This window comes from Salmo salar, chromosome 14, assembly GCF_965601325.2.
Source record: "Salmo salar chromosome 14, fSalSal1, whole genome shotgun sequence".
Lineage (NCBI taxonomy): Eukaryota > Metazoa > Chordata > Actinopteri > Salmoniformes > Salmonidae > Salmo > Salmo salar.
Window position 1 is genome coordinate 31238558 of NC_138304.1, and position 27957 is coordinate 31266514.

The following is a 27957-nucleotide window of genomic DNA, read 5'->3' on the forward strand; positions in this document are numbered from 1 at the left end:
ATGTTTTCACGATCTAAAAGTCATATTCCCTTCCACTTTAGTGAGGGCTTTATAACAATGCTACGTCAAACCGGCTGAATTTCCGCCGGTTTGGCAAGAGCTCATGCATCACATGAAAACATGAAATGACCTCGGGAATCAATAGAACATCGCTCAAAGATGCCCAAAAACAATCAAAATGGGTGAATCGTACCTTTAACTGTAGACTAGTTACATTATACACTACTCAAAAAAATAAAGGGAACACTAAAATAACACATCCTAGATCTGAATGAATGAAATAATCTTATTAAATACTTTTTTCTTTACATAGTTGAATGTGCTGACAACAAAATCACAAAAAAATAATCAATGGAAATCCAATTTATCAACCCATGGAGGTCTGGATTTGGAGTCACACTCAAAATTAAAGTGGAAAACCACACTACAGGCTGATCCAACTTTGATGTAATGTCCTTAAAACAAGTCAAAATGAGGCTCAGTAGTGTGTGTGGCCTCCACGTGCCTGTATGACCTCCCTACAACGCCTGGGCATGCTCCTGATGAGGTGGTGGATGGTCTCCTGAGGGATCTCCTCCCAGACCTGGACTAAAGCATCCGCCAACTCCTGGACAGTCTGTGGTGCAACGTGGCGTTGGTGGATGGAGCGAGACATGATGTCCCAGATGTGCTCAATTGGATTCAGGTCTGGGGAACGGGCGGGCCAGTCCATAGCATCAATGCCTTCCTCTTGCAGGAACTGCTGATACACTCCAGCCACATGAGGTCTAGCATTGTCTTGCATTAGGAAGAACCCAGGTCCAACCGCACCGCACCAGACCACAATGACCTCACAAGGGGTCTGAGGATCTCTACTCGGTACCTAATAGCAGTCAGGCTACCTCTGGCGAGCACATGGAGGGCTGTGCGGCCCCCCAAAGAAATGCCACCCCACACCATGACTGACCCACCGCCAAACCGGTCATGCTGGAGGATGTTGCAGGCAGCAGAACGTTCTCCACGGCGTCTCCAGACTGTCACGTCTGTCACGTGCTCAGTGTGAACCTGCTTTCATCTGTGAAGAGCACAGGGCGCCAGTGGCGAATTTGCCAATCTTGGTGTTCTCTGGCAAATGCCAAACGTCCTGCTCGGTGTTGGGCTGTAAGCACAACCCCCACCTGTGGACGTCGGGCCCTCATACCACCCTCATGGAGTCTGTTTCTGACTGTTTGAGCAGACACATGCACATTTGTGGCCTGCTGGAGGTCATTTTGCAGGGCTCTGGCAGTGCTCCTCCTGCTCCTCCTTGCACAAAGGCGGAGGTAGCGGTTCTGCTGCTGGGTTGTTGCCCTCCTACGGCCTCCTCCACGTCTCCTGATGTACTGGCCTGTCTCCTGGTAGCACCTCCATGCTCTGGACACTACGCTGACAGACACAGCAAACCTTCTTGCCACAGCTCGCATTGATGTGCCATCCTGGATGAGCTACACTACCTGAGCCACTTGTGTGGGTTGTAGATTCCGTCTCATGCTACCATTAGAGTGAAAGCACCGCCAGCATTCAAAAGTGACCAAAACATCAGCCAGGAAGCATAGGAACTGAGAAGTGGTCTGTGGTTACCACCTGCAGAACCACTCCTTTATTGGGGGTGTCTTGCTAATTGCCTATAATTTCCACCTGTTGTCTATTCCATTTGCACAACAGCATGTGAAATTTATTGTCAATCAGTGTTGCTTCCTAAGTGGACAGTTTGATTTCACAGAAGTGTGATTGACTTGGAGTTACATTGTGTTGTTTAAGTGTTCCCTTTATTTTTTTGAGCAGTATATATACAAAAGTATGTGAACACCCCTTCAAATTAGTGGATTTGGCTATTTCAGCCACACCTGACAGGTGTATAAAATCGAGCACACAGCCATGCAATCTCCATATACAAACATTGGCAGTAGAATGGCCTTACTGAAGAGCTCAGTGACTCTGGAGCAGTGGAAACATGTTCTGTGGAGTGATGAATCACGCTTCACCATTTGGCAGTCCAATTGACGAGTCTGGGTTTGGCGGATGCCAGGAGAACGCTACCTGCCTCATACTGCTAACTGTAAAGTTTGGTGGAGGAGGAATAATGGTCTGAGGCTGTTTTTATGGTTCAGGCTAGACCCCTTAGTTCCAGTGAAGAGAAATCTTAACGCTACAGCTTTCAATGACATTCTAGACGATTCTGTGCTTCCAACTTTGTGGCAACAGTTTGGGGAAGGCACTTTCCTGTTTCAGCATGACAATACCCCCATGCACAAAGTGAGGTCCACACAGAAATGTTTTTTTTTTTTAGGTCAGGTCAGTGTGGAAGAACCTCTCTGGCCTGCACAGATCCCTGATCTCAACCCCATCGAACACCTTTGGGATGAATTGGAACGCCAACTGTGAGCCAGGCCTAATCGCCCAACATCAGTGCCCGACCTCACTAATGCTCGTGGCCGTATAGAAGCAAGTCCCCGCAGAAACATCTAGTGGAAAGCCTTCCCAAAAGAATGGAGGTCATTATAGGGGGGACCAACTCCATATTAATGCCCATGATTTTGGAATGAGTTGTTCAACGAGCAGGTGTCAACATACTTAAGGTCATGTAGTGTAGTAGTAGGCCTATGTATGTAAGTTGAAGTGAATGCAGACTAAGGTGTAACACAGAATAATCAATGCAGCCCTGTGAGTGTTGAGATGCATCAAGACTAAAACACATTAGTCTGACTGGAATGAATCGACTGATCACATACAGGTAGTATGTCTCATTTACTGTCAGCGATTCACAGTGATCAAGATACAACCATGCTACTTTATCCCTTAAACAGATAAAGAAACCTGGTAAAATCACCTAGACTAGATTAGTGGTAGGCATGTGACTGACAACAAAAACATGTAGTCAAATCTGGATAATCATACCCACACAGACTTGTGACTCCTAGTACACAGTGCTGGGGCACTCCTAATTACCGACCGGTCTGATGACATCATCAGTTCTACTAGCTCATCCCTCAACAAGGGCCCTGATGCAAGGCAATAGCACACACACACACACACACACACAGGTGCACACTCGCATAAGGCAGGCAGGGGCAAGACTTGGGAACACTGCAGCCAGAGTGACATCTAGTAGCTTCTGTTGAGACACTGTTCAACATTCTAGGATCACAAGCGCTCCCAACACAGTAAATGAAGCAACAAGCAGAGGCCTACTAAAAGGGTTGATGTGATATGATTTCTATGTTTGCTTGTCTTCTATGACTGTGTTGTCCAGGTTGTAGATATACAATATACCGAGATCTCTCCAACACACTGTATACTTCTGTCATTAGACTAATGAATAAGAGCATGGTTGTCAACATTTACGATTCATTAAGTTAAAGGAATAAATTGTAGGCTACTAAAATGATCTGACGATCTAGCTAAAATGATCCAATTAAGACAATCAGATGGAACGTACTGTATATAGTTCAGTAGTTGAATTCAATCGTATCACGGGCTGGAAGAGAAGTAATGATCTCTATAAGTGGGGCAAAACATGAGCTAACAATAACATATACAGAGAGAACTAAATCTAGCTAGCTAGGCCTACCCTACCCCAGAGCACAATAGCCCTGGCAAACACTGATCACAGACCACAATGACCTCTCTCTCACACACACACAAACACACACACACACACACATACATCTAGCATGAGTCAGACCCAGCCGTGTGGGGAGTAGAACACTCCCTGGAAACGAGCTGATGAAAAACACAGCTCTGCATTTACACGCTAAGCTACAGACGTTAGCATTAACGTGACCCTGGCTAAGCACTGGAGCAATTCCTGATGCTACAGCACTAAAAACACTAACATACTGTAATGACAGAACCCTGAGGTAAAAATAAATAAATGGCGTATCAGATGACCCTTAAGGTGTCTGCTTTGCTTTTCTGCTATGTAAATAGATAGATAGGATGGATAGGTTGGATGTGGCAGTCTTAAAATGGCCTACTGCTGTTGAGTGGAGAGCACATCCTGGGCATTGCAGGTAAATGCACAGCAAACCTTAACACAGATTGATAACATTACATCATTAGCATACTAATGAGTCATTACATAGACAGATTGTGAGCTGTGATGCTTATATAATAGTCCCTTTGTAATCCCTCTCTCCCATCTGTCCCCTCGGTTTCTCTTTCCTTCTCACTCTCTCTACCCGTCCCTCTCTCGCCCTGTCTCTCTCTCTCTCTCTCCCCAATCTCTCTACCCATGTCTCTCTCTCCCCCATGTCTCTCCGCCCGTCTCTTACTTTCCTACTCTCTTTCTCTCCCTCTCACTCTCTCTCCCTGTCCCTCTCTCCCCCCGTCTCTCTCTCTCTCCCCAATCTCTCTACCCATGTCTCTCTCTCTTCCCATGTCTCTCTCCCCATGTCTCTCTCTCTCCCGACATTCTCTCTCTCTCCCCATGTCTCTCCGCCCGTCTCTTACTTTCCTAGTCTCTTTCTCGCCGTCTCGCTCTCTCCCTCTATCCCCCAATCTCTCTCTCTCCTCGTCTCTCCCCCCTGTCCCTCTCTACCCGTCTATCTCTCTCCATCGCTCTGTCCCCGTCCCTCTCTCTCTCTCTCTCCCCATCTCACTGTACCCCTCTCTCTCCCCATATCCCTCTCTCCCTGTATCTCTCTCTATCCCCCCATCTCTCTCACTCTCTCTCCCCCAGTCTCTCTCTCCCCGTATCTCTCCCACAGTCTCTCTCCTCTCTCACTATCCCTCACCAGTCCTGTCTCCCCTATTTCCCTCTCCCCACACTATCCCTCCATCTGTACCCTCTCTTGCACTCTCTCTCTCTCTCATGTCCCAGTCTGTCTGGATGGCAGTAGCATCAGGAGCAGTAGCATCAGGAGCAGTAGCATCAGGAGCAGTATTTGGTGTCGCCTCACATCAGCCCTGTCCGCCCCTGCAGTATGCCTGAACCCGACAAGCCAGCTTAGCGGAACAAACATTTACACAAACCTCTCCCTAGGGGCTTACCGCCTGCAATACAACTCATCAAAAGGCTGGCTGGCTGGCTGATTCTGGGGATATAGTTAAGGGTAGGAGAGGGAGTGGAGGTGGGAGGCTGGTTCTGTCCTTTTACTAACCATATCCTCAGTTTTTCCCCTACATATCAGTATTGCCATTGGCGGTGCGGTACAGTGGGCCCCCCAAGCAGCATCCAGGGTTAGGGTTGAAAAATTCTGGTAACCTTCAAGAAGATTCCCAGACACAGAAGGGAATAAGTAACAAATCCGTAATCCTCCAAACAGGATTTCTGGAAAACCTGGGAATTGTGGTAAAGTTAGAGTAATTTTGCAAGCCTATTCAGGGCCCAAACATACCATGTGAAATACTTTCAGTCTGTGAATAACAGGTGGAAGCTAGATGGAAGGGCCAACCCTACTTATGTAATGGTAGGGGAATCACTGTCATACACACTCCAGAGCGTTTTGAGTCACTGTGTCTCTGTGTGTGACTAGAGGAGAACATGAGCCACACAGAGTTTGTCAACGTCAATCAGCTCTATGGTACAGCACTGCGTCCTGTGTCTAGGTAGAATGAAACCAGACGCAGTAGCTTACATGGTGGTTTACATGGGGAAATGTCACTTTGTTGACAGTGAACACCGCAGAGTTTTACCTGGATTACAGTCTCTCTGTTTAGACCGACGTGTGTGACCAACTGGCAAAGTAAATCAGTCCACCAGGATTATCGTTACTTACTCACTGCCACACTTTGGGAAAAGGAGGAAGGGAAGAATGCCATTGATGTGGGAAATCACAGATTGCAAGGCAAGGTGACATTACTACAACAACATATCTTTAATATACAGTCACTCCCTTGCTCCACTGTTCTTCACAGGTTTCCTCACAATTCGTGTCTCTTAACAGCAGTGCTGATATGAGAGTTTAGATGCCTGGCCTGTGAGGCTACCACAATTCCTTCAATTTTCCCTGAATGCTTGTGTTTTTGTGAACATACTCTTTTTGTAAAGTCTAAAGATGCCTATACTATACATAGCAGTAGTATAGCTATAGTGATGTAGGGTTTGAATTACAATAAGACCAGCCTTATTAGCACCAGCATTAGTGGAGTTTTGACAACATACACAGAGGCAGAGGGAAGATGGTGACACAGCATGTGACCATAAGTATATCACTACTACCACCTCAACGATATGACCAACAATACAGACCACAATATAGCTTACAACAGACTCAACTTCAATGACTTGGCTAGCGAGCTAACTCCGTAGAGAGAAAAAAACGACACACATTACATTGTGCGATTATTACAAACTGTACTGGTACGAATTTGAAAACTAAAACATGAATGGCGAGCTCAAGGCATTATCTAGACAAATCTTTGAAGCAAATATACTAGGCCCACCATGGGTTTGCTAGTTACACTATTGATTCTAACAAATAAAAAAATGATAACAATGAATGTATGAAAGTTTTAAGAAGTGGTCAGATAATGTAGTCCCGACCAATTAGCAGGTAATCTTGATGGAAAATCCCCATCTCCTTGCTCTGCCTGTCTGGTGTGTGTTGCTCAACAACACTGACGGAGAATGAAATGTAATGGGTACGTACATAGTCTTTTATCACTGTTGCCTGAGGAGAGTTTCCTGAATGATTTAGTGGCACACCTTAAAGCGTACATACATTCTACAGTATTTACTCAGAAATCACTGGATGGCAGTTGATAATGAGCGGAAAAACAGGAGAGAAAGACAGAGGGCGGAGATGTGGAGACTAGACAGACAGACAGACAGACAGACAGACAGACAGACAGACAGACAGACAGACAGACAGACAGACAGACAGACAGACAGACAGACAGACAGACAGACAGACAGACAGACAGAGAAAGAAAGACTGGGCCTCAATTTTATTGTGTCCATACACACACAGTATCAAGTCAGCAAACAGTGAGATGACTCTGCAAAAGGTATGTAAACAACCAAAGCAATTATCAAACACAGACACACAGAGGTGGAGGTTAAACACAGGGGCCGTGTCTGAATGCCCATACTTGTGTTCTAATTAGTAACCATTTTGGGTATGCAAAAATAGAACATTTCATAGTTTGTGAAATTTAGAAAATTGGTTTTTGATCAAGTAGAATTCCCTGCACACTATTGAGGAAGAGAAGCTTCTTTTCACACCCAGGTGTGCTTTACAACAGTTGGTAATCAGATGAGGTCACGCAGTGTACAAAAATGAACGAATGGCGGAAACAACGCAATTGCACATTAGATGACACATTCTCAGTATGGGTAAGCCTAGTATGTTAATATTTTGTTGCTTACTGCAATCAATTTTACTAAACAGTACGTTCCACGTTTTACATTTGTATTTTTTGTCATTTAGCAGAGCTACTTACAGTAAGTAGTGAGTGCATACATTTTCATATTTTTCAAACTAAATAGTATGTAGTATATGATTAGTACACAGTATGTACACTGAACAAAAATAGAAACGCCACATGTAAAGTGTTGGTCCAATGTTTCATGAGCTGAAATACATTTTCCAGACACACAAAAAGATTATTTCTATTAAATTGATTATATCCCTGTTAGTGAGTATTTTTTCCTTTGCCAAGATAATTAAACAGCATTATCATTACACAGGTGCACTTTGTGCTGGAGACAATAAAAGGCCACTCTTAAATGTGCAGTTTTGTCACACAACACAACGCCACAGATATCTCAAGCGGTTTGCTGATGTCAATGTTGTGAAAAGAGTGCCCCATGGTGGTGGTGTGGTTATGGTATGGGCAGGTATAAGCTACGGACAATGAACACAATTGCATTTTATCAGTGGCAATTTGAATGCACGGAGATACCGTGACAAGATCCTGAGGCCCATTGTGGTTGCATTCATCCGCCACATCACCTCATGTTTCAGCATGATAATTTACATTTACATTTACGTCATTTAGCAGACGCTCTTATCCAGAGCGACTTACAAATTGATAATTCACGGCCCCATGTTGCAAGGATCTGTACACAATTCCTGGAAGCTGAAAATGTCCCAGTTCTTCCATGGCCTGCATACTCACCAGACATGTCACCCATTGAGCATGTTTGGGATGCTCTGGATCGACGTGTACGACAGCGTGTTCCCGTTCCTGTCAATATCCGGTAACTTCACACAGCCATTGAAGAGGAGTGGGACAACATTCCATATGCCAAAATCAACAGCCTAATCAACTCTATGTGAAGGAGATGTGTTGCGCTGCATGAGGCAAATGGTGGTCACACCCGATACTGACTGGTTTTCTGATCCACTGTAACGGGCGTCGTAAGGAGTGGACCAAAATGCAGCGGGTATATTGATCATCTTCTTATTTATTGAAGAAAAAAAACACTTAAACAAAACAAACGACGAAAAGAGTCCCGTAAGGTGCACAGACTATACAGGAAACGACCACCCACAAACACCAGAGAAAACTAACCCAACTAAATATGGCCTCCAATTAGAGACAACAACAACCAGCTGCCTCTAATTGGAGGTCATTACCAAAACCCCAACATAGAAATAGAAAACTAGATAAACACATAGAAATAGAAAATGTAGAACATAAACCAAAAAAACCCGAAACATGCAAAACAAACACCTCCTGCCACGCCCTGACCAAACCACAATTACAAATAACCCCTTTTACTGGTCAGGATGTGACATCCACGCCCCTACTTAAAAAAAAAGATTTCTGTGACAAACAGATCCATATCTGTATTCCCAGTCATGTGAAATCCATAGATTAAAATCAAATCAAGTGTTATTAGTCACACGCGCCGAATACAACAGGTGTAGTAGACCTTATAGTGAAATGCTTACTGACAAGCCCCTAACCAACAATGCAGTTTAAAAAAATACCTGCTAAGTAAAAAAAGTAATAAATAAATAGATAAGTAAAAAAAAAAAAGAAAAAAAATATATATAATTAAAGAGCAGCAGTAAAATAAGAATAGCGAGGCTATATACAGGGGGTACCGATACAGAGTCAATGTGCGGAAGCACCTGTTAGTCAAGGTAATATGTACATGTAGGTAGTTATTAAAGTGACTATGCATAGATAATAAACAGAGAGTAGCAGCAACGTAAAACTGTGGGGGGGGGGGGGGGACGGACGGACGATGTTCAGGAGTCTTATGGCTTGGGGGTAGAAGCTGTTTAGAAGCCTCTTGGACCTAGACTTGGCGCTTCGGTATCGCTTGCCTTGCGGTAGCAGAGAGAACAGTCTATAACTAGGGTGGCTGGAGTCTTTGACAATTTTTAGGGCCTTCCTCTGACACTGCCTGGTATAGAGGTCCTGGATGGCAGGAAGCTTGGCCCCAGTGATGTACTGGGCCGTATGCACTACCCTCTGTAGTGCCTTGCGGTCGGAGGCTGAGCAGTTGCCATACCAGGCAGTGATGCAACCAGTCAGGATGCTCTCGATGGTGTAGCTGTAGAACCTTTTGAGGATCTGATTGCCCATGCCAAATCTTTTCACATTAGGGCTTAATTACTTTATTTTATTTCCTTAAAATAACTTTAACTCAGTAAAAAAAAGAAATTGTTGCATGTTTGGTTTATATATCTGTTCTGTATAGTTTTGGTAATTGTAGTAGACAAGACAGATTTTGGACATGGCCTTGGACCCTGCAATATATTACAATAAGCTAAGGAGACAGAAATCAGATGGAAAAAATTTACAGAAGCATGTACTGTACACGTCAATCAATCTGCATTCTTAACACCCCAATCAGAGTCAAGACTCATCAGTCTGACACCTCATCATCGCTTTAAAACGTCTGCCCCATTACACAACAACTATTATTTTTCTCCGCAACCTCTGAACAGCCAGGAACCCCTCTAGTCTCCGCATTCATCCAACCCCTCCACTCTGCTCCACTCAGTACCGACCAATCCCAGTGCTCTATTTTGGGCAAGCTGCAAGGCTTTTCAAGGTAGACAGTATGGATTAAGTTAGAATGACAAGGACATTGAGGGCTCCTCTGCCGCCCTCTGTCCCCCCCTTCCTCTGCGACAGACAATTACTGCAGCCAAAGAGGCTTTTAGGGATCTATTGTACAGCGGGACTGTACTGGGCATCAACCGCAAGGCTAGTTATCAGGACGCTATTAATTCCCCCCCCACCCCCTTCCCCCTGCTTCGCTAGCTGGGTAAATGCATTTCAACGGTAACAAGCGGCAGGACCGACTGGAACGGCTGTCTAAAGCAGATTATTGCTCATCAAACCTTTACTGTGGAGAGAAAAGGTCACCATTCAACGGCAATGAGGATTCATCTCTCTGTGACTGTTATGGAGTGTACAGTACACACAGTACCACTGAAGCGCTGTAGTCGGCAAGCCCAAGGAGTGGAGTGGAGCAGACAGGTTATCAATATCCCCCCTCCTCCGTTTCCCTCAGTATCTGTCAGTCTATTGATTAGCAGTAATAAGAGGACAAACCCAGGAAAATTTTTTATTTGGCTGAGTGAGGTTGATTGTGCTTCAGAGAGCCTTCCAAAGAATAACCCTAATGTGGAAAGACAGCACTTCTCTGTCATTTGATACCTCCTCATAAGGAGGTCACGCCCTCTAAAATAGAAGTTGTATGCTATCAGAGGCTACATTACACTGAAAGGCTCTTTGATCAAGTGAATTTGACTTCACAGGTACACACGCTCTTGATAACTTTCCACTCTCTGTCTACCAGCAATGCCATGTGTCGTTTTTCCTAGAACTACAACAAAACAAACCCGGACCAAAACAAACCTATTTTAACTGACCCCATCGAAAGTGTGAGCCTGACACTGCTCTGCCAGTAATCCATGTAGTAGACCAGACAGGTTGCGGGTACAGTATTTCTGCTACGCCTACACAGTGGCCTTTGACATTCTCCAACCTCCCTCTGTGTTAAGTACATATTCAACAGCCTCTAACCCTCTGCTGACCTTGCACAAACATGACCCACATTGGAAAGGCTAGGGCTGCGGCTGAAATGGCAACCTATTCCCTATATGCTTTTGACACAGAGCACTGGTAAAAGGTAGAACCCTGGTCAAAAAGTAGTGCACTATCTAGGGAATAGTGTGCCATTTCGGACACAAGCTAGGTTTCCACACAAGTACAAATGCTTGTAGTCATCTCTATCAATGCAGAGGCCTGGGCTGGTGGCAACAGGGATAAGTGAAAACACAGCTAGCTTGGACCTATGGAAGCTGCTGTAACAGCATCTACATGAAACGCATAGGAAAAATTAGGCACTACAGGTATATCTCTCGATGAGGCTCCAGTAGGTATCCACTGCTCCTTCTGAAACGCTTGCGGTCATCTCTAGTGATGCAGAGGCCTGTTTTAACACTTTATAGGCAACTTGAACTAACAGTATATGTTGGAAAAAACACACTCCGGCCCTCACAACATACTTACAGTGCATTCGGAAAGTATTCAGACCTCTTGGCCTTTTCCATATTTTTCCATATTACAGCCATATTCTAAAATGGATTAAATAAATACAAATCCTCATCAATCTACACACAATACCCAATAATGAAAAAGCGAAAACAGAGTTTTAAAAATGTTTGCACATTTATAAATATAAAAACCGCAAAAACTTTATTTACATAAGTATTCAGACCCTTTGTTATGAGACTCGAAATTGTGCTCAGGTGCATCCTGTTTCCATTGATCATCCTTAAGATGTTTCTATAACTTGATTGGTGTCCACCTGTGGTAAATTGTATTTATTGGACATGATTTGGAAAGGCACACACCTGTCTATATTAGGTCCCACAGTTGACAGTGCATGTCAGAGCAAAAAGCAAGCCATGAGGTCAAAGGAATTGTCCTTGGAGCTCCAAGACAGGATTGTGTCGAGGCACAGATCTGGGGAAGGGTACCAAAAAATGTCTGCAGCATTGAAGGTCCACAAGAACTTAGTGGCCTCCATAAATCTTAAATGGAAGAAGTTCGGAACCACCAAGACTCTTCCTAGAACTGGCCACCCTGCCAAACTGAGAAATCGGGGGAAAAGGGCCTTGGTCAGGGAGATGACGGCAGACTCAACAGCCTTGGTTTCTCAAATGACTGCTTCGCCTGGTTCACCAACTACTTCTCAGATAGAGTTCAGTGTGTCAAATCGGAGGGCCTGTTTCCGGACCTCTGGCAGTCTCTGTGGGGGTACCACAGGGTTCAATTCTCGGGCCGACTCTCTTCTCTGTATATATCAACGATGTTGCTCTTGCTGCGGGTGATTCCTTAATCCACCTCTACGCAGATGACACCATTCTGTATACATTTGGCCCTTCTATGGACACTGTGTTAACAAACCTCCAAACAAGCTTCAATGCCTTACAACACTTCTTCTGTGGCCTCCAACTGCTCTTAAACGCTAGTAAAATTAAATGCATGCTCTACAACCGATCGCTGCCTGCACCTGCCCGACTAGCATCACTACTCTGGACGGTTCTAATTTAGAATATGTGGACAAACAACAAATACCTAGGTGTCTGGCTAGACTGTGAACTCTCCTTCCAGACTCATATTAAACATCTCCAATCCAAAATTAAATCCAGAATCGGCTTCCTATTTCGCAACAAAGCCTCCTTCACTCACGCTGCTAAACATACCCTCGTAAAACTGACTATCCTACCAATCCTCGACTTCGGCGATGTCATTTACAAAATAGCCTCCAACACTCTACTCAGCAAACTGGATGCAGTCTATCACAGTGCCATCTGTTTTGCCACCAAAGCCCCATATACTACCCACCACTGTGACCTGTATGCTCTCCTTGGCTGGCCCTCGCTACATATTCGCCGCCAGAACCACTGGCTCCAGGTCATCTATAAGTCTCTGCTAGGTAAAGCTCTGCCTTATCTCAGCTCACTGGTCACCATAACAACACCCGTAGCATGCGCTCCAGAGCCAACACCTCTTTTGGCCGCCTTTCCTTCCAGTTCTCTGCTGCCAATGACTGGAACGAATTGCAAAAATCGCTGAAGTTGGAGACTTATATCTCCCTCATTAACTTTAAGCATCAGCTATCTGTGAAGCTTACCGATCGCTGCAGCTGTACACAGCCCATCTGTAAATAGCCCATCCAACTACCTACTCCTCATATCCCCATATTGTTTTATTTACTTTTTAGCTCTTTTGCACACTAGTCTTTCCAGTATTTCTACTTGCACATCATCATCTGCACATCTATCACTCTAGTGTTAATTTGCTAAATTGTAATTACTTCACTACCATGGCCAATTTATTGCCTTACCTCCTTATTACCTTACCATTTACACACACTGTATTTAGACTTTTTCTATTGTGTTATTGACTGTACGTTTGTTTATTCCATGTGTAACTCTGTGTTGTTGTTTGTGTCACACTGCTTTGCTTTATCTTGGCCAGGTCGCAGTTGTAAATGAGAACTTGTTCTCAGCTAGCCTACCTGGTTAAATAAAGGGGGAAATAAAATAACTGGCCTACCTGGTCAAATAACGGTGAAATAAAAAACATATAGGAAAGAAAATGATCAAGAACTCGATGGTCACTTTAACAGAGCTCCAGAGTTCCTCTGTGGAGATGGGAGAACCTTCCAGAAGAACAACCATCTCTGCACACTCCACCAATCAGGCTTTTGTAGAGTGGCCAGACGGAAGCCACTCCTCAGTAGAATGCACATGAAAGCCCACTTGGAGTTTGCCAAAAGGCACCTAGACTCTCAGACCATGAGAAACAAGATTCTCTGGTCTGATGAAACCAAGATTGAACTCTTAGGCCTGAATGCCAAGCCTCACGTCTGGAGAAAACCTGGCACCATCCCTATGGTGAAGCATTGTGGTGGTAGCATCATGCTGTGGGGATGTTTTCAACAGCCGCAGGGACTGGGATCGAGGGAAGGATGAACGGAGCAAAGTACAGAGAGATCCTTGATGAAAACCTGCTTCAGAGTGCTCAGGACCTCAGACTGGGGCAAAGGTTCACCTTCCAACAGGACAACAACCCTAAGCACAAAGCCAAGACAATGCAGGAGTGGCTTCGGGACAAGTCTCTGAATATCTTTGAGTGGCCCAGACAGAGCCTGAACACGATCAAACATCCCTGGAGAGACCTGAAAATAGCTGTGCAGCGACACTCCCCATCCAACCTGACAGATCTTGAGAGGATCTGCAGAAAAGAATGGGGAAAACTCCCCAAATACAGGTGTGTCCGAGTTTGTAGCGTCATACCCAAGAAGACTCGAGGCTGTAATCGCTGCCAAAGGTTCTTCAAAAAAGTGCTGAGCAAAGGGTCGGAACACTTACGTAAATGTGATATTTCAGTTTTCAATTTTTTATAAATTTCCAAAAATGTCTAAAAACCTGTTTTTGTTTTGTCATTATGGGGTATTGTGTGTAGATTGATGAGAGAAAAAAAATATTTCATTGTTTTTAGAATAAGGCTGTAACGTAACAAAATGTGGAAAAAGTCAAGGGGTCTGAATACTTTCCAAACGCACTGTACACCTCATGACTAGGGGATTTCCTTACTTTAAGGCATACAGCAACACCATTTGACAATATATAGAATGTGAATCCTAACTCAAGACATGGGGGTCTACTAACTATAACACACTCCACAAAGACAAGGCTATGGGAAACAACCACTGACCACACAGCAGCACATCCATTACTAAAGAGCTAATAGAAATTCTCACCTAACAGATAAATCAATGGACTGTACAGTATAGCGAAGGCATGCAGAATAGCATGGTGTAGTAGGTCTGCAGGACTTACTGAGGACTTACTGAGGATGTAGAGGGAGAGGGCGATGCCTGCCAAGCAGAAGCCCTCGAAGAAGCGCAGCGTTGCGAACATGGGAACATTGACCGAGAAGGCCACGGTCAGACCGAACACCAGCATGAACAGGACCGAGATTATTAGGACCGGGTGGCGACCAAACCTGAGAGAGAGAGAGAGAGAGAGAGAGAGAGAGAGAGAGAGAGAGAGAGAGAGAGAGAGAGAGAGAGAGAGAGAGAGAGAGAGAGAGAGAGAGAGAGAGAGAGAGAGAGAGAGAGAGAGAGAGAGAGAGAGAGAGAGAGAGAGAGAGAGAGAGAGAGAGAGAGAGAGAGAGAGAGAGAGAGAGAGAGAGAGAGAGAGAGAGAGAGAGAGAGAGAGAGAGAGAGAGAGAGAGAGAGAGAGAGAGAGAGAATGAAGCACAAATACAGTAGGAAAGATCCATAATTACTTGTCCATATTTTAACAATACAAGCTAAAGCCTTTGAAGTCTGTCCCTTAGGGTATTGTTTCAGGGCATTAACAAGACACATACTGAAAACTCCTGAACGAAATGTCTATGAAAATATATTATGTAATAACTTTATTATGTAGTAAAGATATTATGTAACAACTTATTATGTAATAGTGAATAATTAAACTCACCAGTCTGCCAGGACCCCAAAGACCAGGTATCCGAATATGGATCCCACCAGCAGAGAGAACTTAGCGATGTGGACCTTCCACGCCGAGTCACACACCAGACTCCACTGTAGAAGATGAAGAAGAACAGAGGAAGGTTACTGGATTGTCTAATTAACACAAATGTCAAATGGAAACATGTCTTCTGCTTTATCCCAACTCCTCTGAAAGACTCTCACACAAAGTAGCAAACACACATAGTTCCAAGATGGCGTAGCAGTCAGCCGTCTTTGTCCTGTCGTGTATATCTTTTTATATCTTTTTCTTCGCATATCTTTTTTAAATATTTTCCTAAACTTCAACTTCTAAATACTCTCCTGCAACCAGCCTCACCCAATGTGGCGTGGATCTGTTCTTTTTCTAAAGTATTTCTCTTCACTTCGGATCTGGAATCCCTCACTGAAGCAAGACAGCTAACTACCTACCAGCTATCAGTCAGCAAACCACTGCTAGCAGTCATCAGCTAACCTTCAGGTCGGAAAAGCTCTCGCCAGTCTGTACAACGTGACTCAAACCAGAGCATAACACTTATTTTTTTCTCTCCATATCCCCGGTTTCCTACCGCAAACTCTGAACATTTTCATCTGGATCTTCGCAACTAGCTAAACGCAATCCCGGGTGACTACTCCTGGCTAGCATTTCCATCCCGGAGCAAGCACCAATTAGCCTGAAGCTAGCCTGGCTAGGGCTCCTGGGCTACCACCGAAGCCCACTCCTGGGCTACAATATCCGGACCCCTTCTACTGCCGGTACGGGGCATGGAACCCCGCCGATCCTCTACGACTGGAATACCGACATAATCTGCCCGAGGATTCCAACAGGCCCCTCAGGAGCGACGTCCGCTGAAGGCCCATTCTGCTCACCGTGGCCTGCTAGCTACCTAGAGCTTCTTGGAACCCTACTAATCCATGACTGGTCTATTGACGTCACCGCACGAAGATGGCAAAAAACAGACTTACCTCCATCGCGACGTCCCCCAAAGGCCCTTCTGCTAACTTGCTAGTCCTGTTCTGCTAACTTGCTAGCCACAGTCTGCTAGCTTGCTAGCCCCGGTCTGCTAGCTTGCTAGCCCCGGTCTGCTAGCTTGCTAGCCCCAGTCTGTTAGCTTGCTAGCCCCAGTCTGCTAACTGCTAGCTTGCTTGCCCCGGTCTGCTAACTGCTAGCTTGCTTGCTAACCCGGTCTGCTAACTGCTTGCTTGCTAACCCGGTCTGCTAACTGCTTGCTTGCTAACCCGGTCTGCTAACTGCTAGCTCGTTGGCCCCGACCTACTATCTGCTAGCTTGTTAGCACCGGCCTGCTAACTGTCTGAATCGCCGTGTCCCCAGCCAGCCCAACCGCTCACTGGACCCATATGTTCACTTGGCTACGCATGCCTCTCTCTAATATCAATATGCCTCGTCCATTACTGTCCTGGTTAGTGATTACTGTCTTATTTCACTGTAGAGCCTCTAGCCCTGTTCAATATGCCTTAACCAGCCATGTTGTTCCCCCTCCTACATATGCGATGACATCTCTAGAGACTATATCTATCTCATCATTACTCAATGCCTAAGTTTACCTCCAATGTACTCACTTCCTGCCTTACCTTTGTCTGTACACTATGCCTTGAATCTATGCTATCATGCCCAGAAACCTGCTCCTTTTACTCTCTGTTCCGAACGTGCTAGACGGCCAGTTCGTATAGCCTTTAGCCGTACACTTATCCTACTTCTCCTCTGTTCCTCTGGTGATGTAGAGGTTAATCCAGGTCCTGCAGTGCCTAGCTCCACTCCCACTCCCCAGGTGCTCTCATTTGTTGACTTCTGTAACCGTAAAAGCCTTGGTTTCATGCATGTTAACTTTAGAAGCCTACTCCCTAAGTTTGTTTTACTCACTGCTTTAGCACACTCTGCCAACCCGGATGTCTTAGCCGTGTCTGAATCCTGGCTTAGGAAAACCACCAAAAACCCTAAAATCTCCATCCCTAACTATAACATTTTCCGCCAAGATAGAACTGCCAAATTGGGTGGTGTTGCAATCTACTGCAAAAATAGCCTGCAGAGTTCTATATTACTATCCAAGTCTGTACCCAAACAATTTGAGCTTCTACTTCTAAAAATTAACCTTTCCAGAAACAAGTCTCTCACTGTTGCCGCTTGCTATAGACCACCCTCTGCCCCCAGCTGTGCCATCGACACCATAAGTAAATTGATTGCCCCCCATCTATGTTCTGAGCTCGTGCTACTAGGTGACCTAAACTGGGACATGCTTAACAGCCCGGCCATCCTACAAACTAAGCTTGATGCCCTCAATCTCACACAAATTATCAATGAACCTACCAGGTACAACCCCAAATCCGTAAACATGGGCACCCTCATAGATATCATCCTAACTAACTCGCCCTCAAAATACACCTCTGCTGTTTTCAATCAAGATCTCGGCGATCACTGCCTCATTGCCTGCATCCTTAATGGGTCTGCGACCAAACGACCACCCCTCATCGCTGTCAAATTCTGACTAAAACACTTCTGCGAGCAGGCCTTTCTAATCGACCTGGCCGGGGTATCCTGGAATGACATTGACCTCATCCCGTCAGTAGAGGATGCCTGGTTATTCTTTAAAAGTGCCTTCCTCACCATCTTAAATAAGCATGCCCCATTAATTTTTTTTTAACTAGGAATAGATATAGTCCTTGGTTCACTCCAGACCTATCTGCCCTCGGCCAGCACAAAAATATCCTGTGGCGTTCTGCATTAGCATCGAATAGCCCCCGTGATATGCAACTTTTCAGGGAAGTTAGGAACAAATATACACAGGCAGTTAGGAAAGCTAAGGCTAGCTTTTTCAAACAGACATTTGCATCCTGTAGTACTAACTCAAAAGATTTCTGGGACACTGTAAAGTCCATGGAGAATAAGAGCACCTCCTCCCAGCTGCCCACTACTCTGAGGCTAGGAAACACTGTTACCACCGATAAATCCACTATAATTGAGAATTTCAGTAAGTATTTCTCTACGGCTGGCCATGCTTTCCACCTGGCTATCCCTGCCCCGGTCAACTGCCCGGCACCCTCTACAGCAACCCGCCAAAGCCCCCACCATTTCTCCTTCACCCAAATCCAGATAGCTGATGTTCTGAAAGAGCTGAAAAAGACAATCTGGACCCTCTCTTTCTAAAATTATCTGCCAAAATTGTTGCAACCCCTATTACTAGCCTGTTTAACCTCTCTTTTGTATTGTCTGAGATTCCCAAAGATTGGAAAGCTGCCGCGGTCATCCCCCTCTTCAAAGGGGATGACACTCTAGACCCAAACTGCAACAGACCTATATCTATCCTCCCCTGTCTTTCTAAGGTCTTCGAAAGCCAAGTTAACAAACAGATTACCGACCATTTCGAATCCCACCTTACCTTCTCCGCAATCTTGTTTCAGAGCTGGTCATGGGTGCACCTCAGCCAAGCTCAAGTTCCTAAACGACATCATAACCGCCATCGATAAGAGACATTACTGTGGAGCCGTATTCATCGACCTGGCCAAGGCTTTTGACTCTGTCAATCACCACATTCTTATTGGCAGACTCGACAACCTTGGTTTCTCAAATGATTGCCTCGCCTGGTTTACCAACTACTTCTCTGAAAGAGTTCAGTGTGTCAAATCGGAGGGCCTGTTGTCCGGACCTCTGGCAGTCTCTATGGGGGTGCCACAGGGTTCAATTCTCAGGCCGACTCTCTTCTCTGTATACATCAATGATGTTGCTCTTGCTGCTGGTGATTCTCTGATCCACCTCTACGCAGACGACACCATTCTGTATACTTCTGGCCCCTCTTTGGACACTGTGTTAACTAACCTCCAGACGAGCTTCAATGCCATACAACTCTTCTTCCGTGGCCTCCAACTGCTCTTAAATGCAAGTAAAACTAAATGAATGCTATTCAATTGATCACTGCCCGCACCTGTCCGCCCGTCCAGCATCACTACTCTGGACGGCTCTGACTTAGAATACGTGGACAACTATAAATATCTAGGTGTCTGGTTAGACTGTAAACTCTCCTTCCAGACTCACATTAAGCATCTCCAATCCAAATTTAAATCTAGAATCGGCTTCCTATATCGCAACAAAGCCTCCTTCACTCATGCTGCCAAACATACCCTCGTAAAACTGACCATCCTACCGATCCTCGACTTCGGCGATGTCATCTATAAAATAGCCTCCAACACTCTACTCAACAAATTGGATGCAGTCTATCACAGTGCCATCCGTTTGTCACCAACCCCCATACACTACCCACCACTGTGACCTGTACGCTCTCGTTGGTTGGCCCTCGCTTCATACTCATCGCCAAACCCACTGGCTACAGGTTATTTACAAGCCTCTGCTAGGTAAAGCCCCGCCTTATCTCAGCTCACTGGTCACCATAGCAGCACCCACTCGTAGCATGCGCTCCAGCAGGTATATCTCACTGGTCACCCCCAAAGCCAATTCCTCCTTTTGTCGCCTTTCCTTCCAGTTCTCTGCTGCCAATGACAGGAACGAATTGCAAAAATCACTGAAGCTGGAGACTCATATCTCCCTCACTAGCTTTAAGCACCAGCTGTCAGAGCAGCTCACAGATCACTGCACCTGTACATAGCCCATCTGTAAACAGCCCATCTATCTACCTCATCCCCTTACTGTATTTATTTTATTTATCTTGCTCCTTTGCACCCCAGTATCTCTACTTGCACATTCATCTTCTGCACATCTACCATTCCAGTGTTTAATTGCTATATTGTAATTACTTCGCCACCATGGCCTATTTATTGCCTTAACATACCTCATTTGCACTCACTGTATATAGACTTTTTGTTTTCTTTTGTTCTACTGTATTATTGACTGTATGTTTTGTTTATTCCATGTGTAACTCTGTGTTGTTGTATGTGTCGAATTGCTATGCTTTATCTTGGCCAGGTCGCAGTTGCAAATGAGAACTTGTTCTCAACTAGCCTACCTGGTTAAATAAAGGTGAAATTAAAAAAAAAAAAAAAACAGAGGGCAGACAAACTATGGCATACGGAGAAACAACACATTCACATCAGCCATTTTGTATTCAGACTAGTCTCAGCCAGAGTGTTACTCAATATATCTAATAACGACATGAAGCATATACATTATTTGTCAGATTGTATGGGAACATTAACTCAGAGCTACAAGAGCATTCTAGCTAACTTCCTATTGGATTTGAACCAGGCAGCACACCCCTGATCTCAATCCAGTTTCCCTAACCGACATCCCACTTTGCTAACAACGCCTTAAAACATAAAGAGAGACTAACCATTGATTTAAAGCCTCCATTAAAAGTGTTCAACCATGTAAATGTACTGTAGCCTATTATGTTGCGTTTCCCCTTCCCCTAGATTGCCCTCTGTGTGTCGTCTATAATGACGTATACCCCCACTTCAACCCCCCCATGCCTGTGTACTCTTCCTCTGGCTGTGTAATGTAGTCCTCTGCCCATCAGTAGTAGGCTTCCAAGAATGCAAAGTATGCTCTGCCACTACAGCTGATTTGCATTAGCATTTCATCCATGCTCATATTTTTATATTATTTGTGGATGAATACAATTGTAGGTGCATACATGTGTGAACAGAATGAACCCACTTTGGACAAATCAATCAAACATTGATAAATAAAGTACAGTGCAAAAAATAGCTAGACCCCATTCATCCCCCCGATAACTCTGCCACCGCTGCTGGGAAAAAACCTTAGGGGGAACTGAAGTAGATATATGTAGAGTATGTCTAATAAATCAATCCTTTACTGATTCAAGTCTACATGTAAATTATGTGTACAATACATACAGAATAAATCCACTTTAGTCAATGATGATAATGTCACCCCAAATCTGTTTGACTTATCCACTCCACTATCACCCCACACTTTCAGCCCAATGCAGCTGTGAGTAAACAGTACTGAGAGGCAGGCTGTTGGGGTTACTGGGTTCCTGGTACTCTGGTCTGGAATGGAGCCTCCTCTGTGCTCCCAGCTGTCTGAGGGATATAAGAGTCAAGGAGAGGGTGTGTAAGCTTGGGGCGTGATGGTGACAGGTGTGTGACACATGGGATGTCTGTCTATCGATGTGACACCCGGAGTATAGCTCTGGTTAGCCAACAGAGACAGACAAGCACACACAAGATTTGGTTCCAAGTTCTGAGATTAGCCAATACATACCCAAAGACACAGCGTTGGAAAGTACCAAACAGCACATCCATTACTAAGCATTGCTTTTTGATTTCTGGTAAACGTGAATGCAATGGCTCGAACTGGTCGATTGTTTGATCGTTAGGCTGTTGGTTGACCGAGATTGTCTTAGTCGAGCAGTAACAAATATATATATATATATATATGTGTGTGTGTGTGTGTGGCCATCTCAGTGAACTAATCCATTGTGGAGGCCTAGACTAAAAGCCAATTGATGCTCGAGCCTGCAGAGGCATGCAGAGGCCAAATCCAGCTCCGTATCGCCATGCGCCTCCCAAATTTTGTAACAACGTGGAGGGCTCTGTATAGCGCCATATTGACATGATTGGTTGACGGTAGAAAATACAAACTCACTTTCTTGACAACAGCTCTGCACTGTTCTGCGAAGCGCAAGATGTATGAATGCCCTGACTTCTGCTGAGGTCGTATCACCTGGCCAAGGCAGACGTCAGATTGACAACGCGCCCAGATGCACAATGCACTTCTCTCTCCAGAATGCGCTCTTTCCCGCTAATTTCTGCACATTCATTGTTTCAGAACTTCATTGTGTGAATTGTTTGCGTTTGATTGTCAGTGTCTGTTAATTCCACAATACATATATCACCAGTAGTAAATGTACCGTTATTTCCTAGCATTTCTAATCTACAATGTTTGTTACTTTGGTTACAGTAATTTATGTTAATGCATTCAATATTATTATTCCAGTCTTCCTGTTTTCATTGTCAAAGTCGACACGTTGTTTGCAGAGTGCACAACCTATTCTACACTTGAGAGAAATAAGTTTTCGTTTATTTTCATTCCATTTACGAGTTTTGTCAATTTAGTATTGTGTTTTGTTTGGAGCGATCCTGTCAATGTTGAGTAAGGACGCGCACGCATAGAAGTAGGGGGATCAGATAATATTTCTGATTGGCTTTATGCATCACCAACTATGACCTGTGGAGCTTCTCAGAGTAATGTTTTCTTCACCTCAAACAGCAAGGAAACAAAGTCTGTTTTTACATCCATTGAGAATTACAGTAGATCCTCAATGTAGTTGTAAAATCTTTCCAGCTCTCTCCCTTTCCATAACCACTCAGCGTGAAAGGGAAAAATGTCATGCTCTGATCCAGTGGAAACGTCATAAAATAGGCCAACCTGGCTACTTCTTATCAGTGCTTAACTTGGAGAGAAATAGGTTCTGGTACTCATTTTGGGTGCTGGTAACGTTTGTATTTAGGTGCAGGAGCTCTACAATACTTTTAAGCTAATATTCTATGAGAGGAACAGGAGCTCAAGCAGTAGAACATTTCAGGTGCCGGTACTCAGCTCTGGTGAACTCCTGCCCAAGTTGAGCACTGCTTCTTATCCCTTGTGCAAATGGCCTACAGCTGATGTCTGTCCTGAGCTCACTGGGGCAGGAAACTCTGAGGGAACAGAATATTTTATACAATATTTCAAGTTAGTTAGTGCAAGTTTCAGGCCAGATCCAAGTGAATAGTTTATTTTTTGTAATAATTTTTGTACCCCTTTTTCTCCCCGTGATATCCAATTCGTAGTTACAGTCTTGTCCCATAGCTGCAACTCCCGTACGGACTCAGGAGAGGCAAAGGTCGAGAGCCATGCGTCCTCCGAAACACGACCCTGCCAGGCCTCACTGTTTCTTGACACACTGCTCACTTAATCCAGAAGTCAGACGCAGCAATGTGTCGGAGGAAACACTGTACAACTGATGCAATGTTTCAAGCTCCTTGCAGACAGGCCATATGTAGCCAATGTGATATATATCATACTCATTTATATCAGGATATTTTCTACCTGCAGGCTGCAATGTTTGTATTTGTTGGCTTTACGTAGGCTATTTTTACATTGTTGGCAATGGCAATGGCAATAGAATTTAATTTTTAGATTTGTATAATTTTCATTTAGATTTGGATAGAATGTTTATTAACCACATGACAATGATTTTCAGATATGAAGATGTTATTATATATTAAATTAAATAATTTCAAGGAAATTTGCCTATGAAAACCATTACTGGCACGCAGATCAGTAGAAATGGTAAGATAAATTGGCATTCCACATGAGAAAGATTGCCGACTCCTTGTGTAGCCTATTACCGGCAACTTCAGGAGATTAATGGCAGAATCTGAAAAAGCCAGTAGGAGCGGCAGGAGGATGGTCGGGACAGGTTAAGGTTTGAATCTTCTGGTTATCTAGATCTCTGGTTCCCTTGAAGCATCAAACCATAAGCTTAAAGCATCAGACAAGCTCAATGCATATCGTTTATTTTATTAAAACACATAGGATAGGGTCTAGTTTCCTGAATTTCTGCCTGACTGACGTGCCCAAAGTAAACTGCCTGTTACTCAGGCCCAGAAGCCAGGATATGCATATAATTGGTAGCATTGGATAGAAAACCTCTTGCTAGCTAGTTAGCGTAACAAATTACTAGTTAGACATTGTTCAACTTTGGGTGTGTTATTCAATTAAATCTGGAGTGCTGGACGCTCAGGCGGAGGAGTAGGGTTGATTTGAGCTTTCTGGTGCTGCTGGAAACAATTTAATTACGCGTTTTTTGCCGACGTTTACTGACACCGGTCATATTCAACGGGTGTTGAGCGGCTCGTAAATTCATTTTTCTGCGCTCTGGTCTCTCAGGCGAGATGCTCTGAAATCGGAGTAGAGCCAGAGAGAATTTACGAAAGCACAACGACTATACCATTTAGCTAAGCTAAGAATGACGGGAATAATCAAGTCAATAAACGTTGAGTAGTTAGTTAACCTATAGTTAATATACTGGCACGTTGATGTATAAGTAGCCAACTACTGTAACGTTAGGTAGGTAGCTAACATACCGGTACATACAGCTGTAATGATATGATATGTGGTTCGTAAGGACAGCGTAGCTAGCAAATTGTCAGCCAATATAATGTGTAAGGTAAGTTATTTGAAAAGTCATTACTTTATTACAATACTCAAAATTTTCTTCACATTTGTCATAATTAGTTAAAGCAATGAATTTGTATCCGCTCTCGTTCGACTTCAGCAACATATTTTCCGCCATTTTCTTGAAATCTGAAAACGATGAGAAGCCCCGCCCATTTCCTGAAGAATTGCATTATGGGACCGAAAGTACGGAAGTAGTGTCCTCTGCGTGTAAACTTAATATTTTGGCGAATTTAGTACGACATCCGGGAACTTTTGGCATACTAAACTATATCATACTATGACCAATAAGCATACTATATACTCAAATCACGTCACAAATAGTACGGTTAGTGTGGTTAGTATGAGTATTAGAAAACGGACTACCATCTGAAATGACACCCTATTGGAGGAGATGAGGAGAGTCTAGGACTACCATCTGAAATGACACCCTATTGGAGGAGATGAGGAGAGTCTAGGACTACCATCTGAAATGACACCCTATTGGAGGAGATGAGAGGAGTCTAGGATTACCATCTGAAATGACACCCTATTGGAGGAGATGAGGGGAGTCTAGGACTACCATCTGAAATGACACCCTATTGGAGGAGATGAGGAGAGTCTAGGATTACCATCTGAAATGACACCCTATTGGAGGAGTTGAGGAGAGTCTAGGACTACCATCTGAAATGACATCCTATTGGAGGAGATGAGGAGAGTCTAGGACTACCATCTGAAATGACACCCTATTGGAAGAGATTGTAAACATGTATTACATATGGACTGTAAACATGTGCTGTAACCATGTATTGTAAACATATATTGTATATGTATTGGAAACGTGCATTGGAAACATGTGTTGTACATGTATTGGAAACATGTATTGTATATGTTTTTATTTTATTTTTATTTTACTAGGCAAGTCAGTTAAGAACAAATTCTTATTTTCAATGACGGCCTATTCTATATGTATTGGAAACATGAATTGTATATGTATTGTAAACGTGTATTGTAAACATGTGTTTTACATGTATTGTAAACATGTATTGTACATGTATTGGAAACATGTATTGGAAACATGAATTGGAAACATGTATTGTATATGTATTGGAAAGATGTATTAAAGATGTATTGGAAATGTATTGGAAACAGTACGGAGAAAAAAAAAGGAAAAAAAAGAAAAACAAAATGTATGAGATGAAATGTATGCATTCACTACTGTAAGTCGCTCTGGATAAGAGCGTCTGCTAAATGACTAAAATGGAAATGGAAAACACTTTAACGTTTCTAAAACTGTTAAAATAATGTCTGAGACTATAACAGAATTGATATGGCAGGTAAAATCCGAACAAAAACCAACCAGAATTGTATTTGTTTTTAGACCCAAGGCTCTAAAAATGGAAAGCTATGGGTCCTATGTAATTCTGTCTCCCAGATTGCAATTCCTATGGCTTCCACTAGATGTCAACAGTCTTTATTCAAGGTTTCAGGCTTGTTTTTTGAAAAATGAGCAAGAACTTGAAGTTTTGGTGAAGAGAGTACCGGAACAATATCAGTCTTTCGGTGTGCGAGGGAGAGGGCGCACGCGGGAGAGGGCGCACGCCTACTAATTTTGCTTTCCTATTGAACGTACTACTTTCCGTATGAAATATTATAGTTTATTTACATTTTAGGGTACCTGAGGATTAAATAGAAATGTTGTTTGACTTGTTTGGATGAAGTTTAGAGGTAGCTTTTTGGACTCCTTTGTCTGCATGTTGAACGAGTGGATTACTGAAATCGATGGTGCCGACTAAACAGACTGTTTGGGATAAAAATAAGGGTTTTATCTAACAAAACGACCATTCATGTTGTAGCTGGGACCCTTGGGATTGCAAACAGAGGAAGATTTTCAAAAGTAAGTGATTTATTTAATCGCTATTTGTGATTTTGTGAAGCCTGTGCTGGTTGACAAATATGTTGATGTGGGGCGCCATCCTCAGACAATCGCATGGTATGCTTTCGCTGTAAAGCCTATTATAAATCGAACAATGCAGTTGTCCGCACTTTTAAATGATACAAGATACTTATATGTTCATGAATGTTTAATATTACGATTATTTATTTGAATTGCGCTCCCTCCAATTTCACCGGATGTTGTCAACAGGTGTCCCGCTAGAAGGACACCGAGCCCTAAGAAGTTTGAAAGCATCAGACAAGCTCAAAGCATATAGTTATTTTATTAAAACACATAGAGTGTGTCTATACAGTTGAAGTCGGCAGTTACCATACACTTAGGTTGGAGTCATTAAAACTTGTTTTTCAACCACTCCACAAATTTCTTGTTAACAAACTATCACTTTGGCAAGTCGATTAGGACATCTACTTGGTGCATGACACAAGTCATTTTTCCAACAATTGTTTACAGACAGATTATTTCAATTATTTCACTTATTTCACTGTATCACAATTCCAGTGGGTCAGAAGTTTACATACACTAAGTTGACTGTGCCTTTAAACAGCTTGGAAAATTCCAGAAAATGACGTCATGGCTTTAGAAGCTTCTGATAGGCTAATTGACATCATTTGAGTCAATTGGAGGTGTACCTGTGGATGTATTTCAAGGCCTACCTTCAAACTCAGTGCCTCTTTGCTTGACATCATGGGAAAATCAAAAGAAATCAGCCAAGACCTCAGAAAAAAATGCAGACCTCCACAAGTCTGGTTCATCCTTGGGAGCAATTTCCAAATGCCTGAAGGTAGCATGTTCATCTGTACAAACAATAGTACGCAAGTATAAACACCATGGGACCACGCAGCCTTCATACCGCTCAGGAAGGAGACGCATTGTGTCTCCTAGAGATTAACGTACTTTGTTGCGAAAATTGCAAATCAATCCCAGAACAACAGCAAAGGACCTTGTGAAGATGTTGGAGGAAACAGGTTCAAAAGTATCTATATCCACAGTAAAACAGTTCTATATCAACATAACCTGAAAGGCCGCTCAGCAAGGAAGAAGCCACTGCTCCAAAACCAACATAAAAAAGCCAGACTACGGTTTGCAACTGCACATGGGGACAAAGATCGTACTTTTTGGAGAAATGTCCTCTGGTCTGATGAAACAAAAATAGAACTGTTTGGCCATAATGACCATCGTTATGTTTGGAGGGAAAAGGGGGAGGCTTGCAAGCCAAAGAACACCATCCCAACTGTGCAGCACGGGGGTGGCAGCATCATGTTGTGGGGGTGCTTTGCTGCAGGAGGAACTGGTGCAGTTCACAAAATAGATGGCATCATGAGGGAGGAAAATGATGTGGATATATTGAAGCAACATCTCAAGACATCAGTCAGGAAGTTAAAGCTTGGTCGCAAACGGGTCGTCCAA

General features: G+C 43.7%; 1 protein-coding gene across 1 annotated transcript in view; it reads right to left on the reverse strand.

The window, feature by feature from the left end:
• Positions 1-27957, reverse strand: part of LOC106569167 (solute carrier family 22 member 23) — a 90096-nt gene that overhangs the window by 43415 nt on the left and 18724 nt on the right. Inside the window, exons 2-3 of the mRNA XM_014140221.3 lie at positions 15435-15538; positions 14801-14955 (exon numbers count right to left, since the gene is read on the reverse strand). Coding sequence (XP_013995696.2) covers positions 14801-14955; positions 15435-15538 — 259 coding nt within the window. The remainder of the gene's footprint in view (positions 1-14800; positions 14956-15434; positions 15539-27957) is intronic.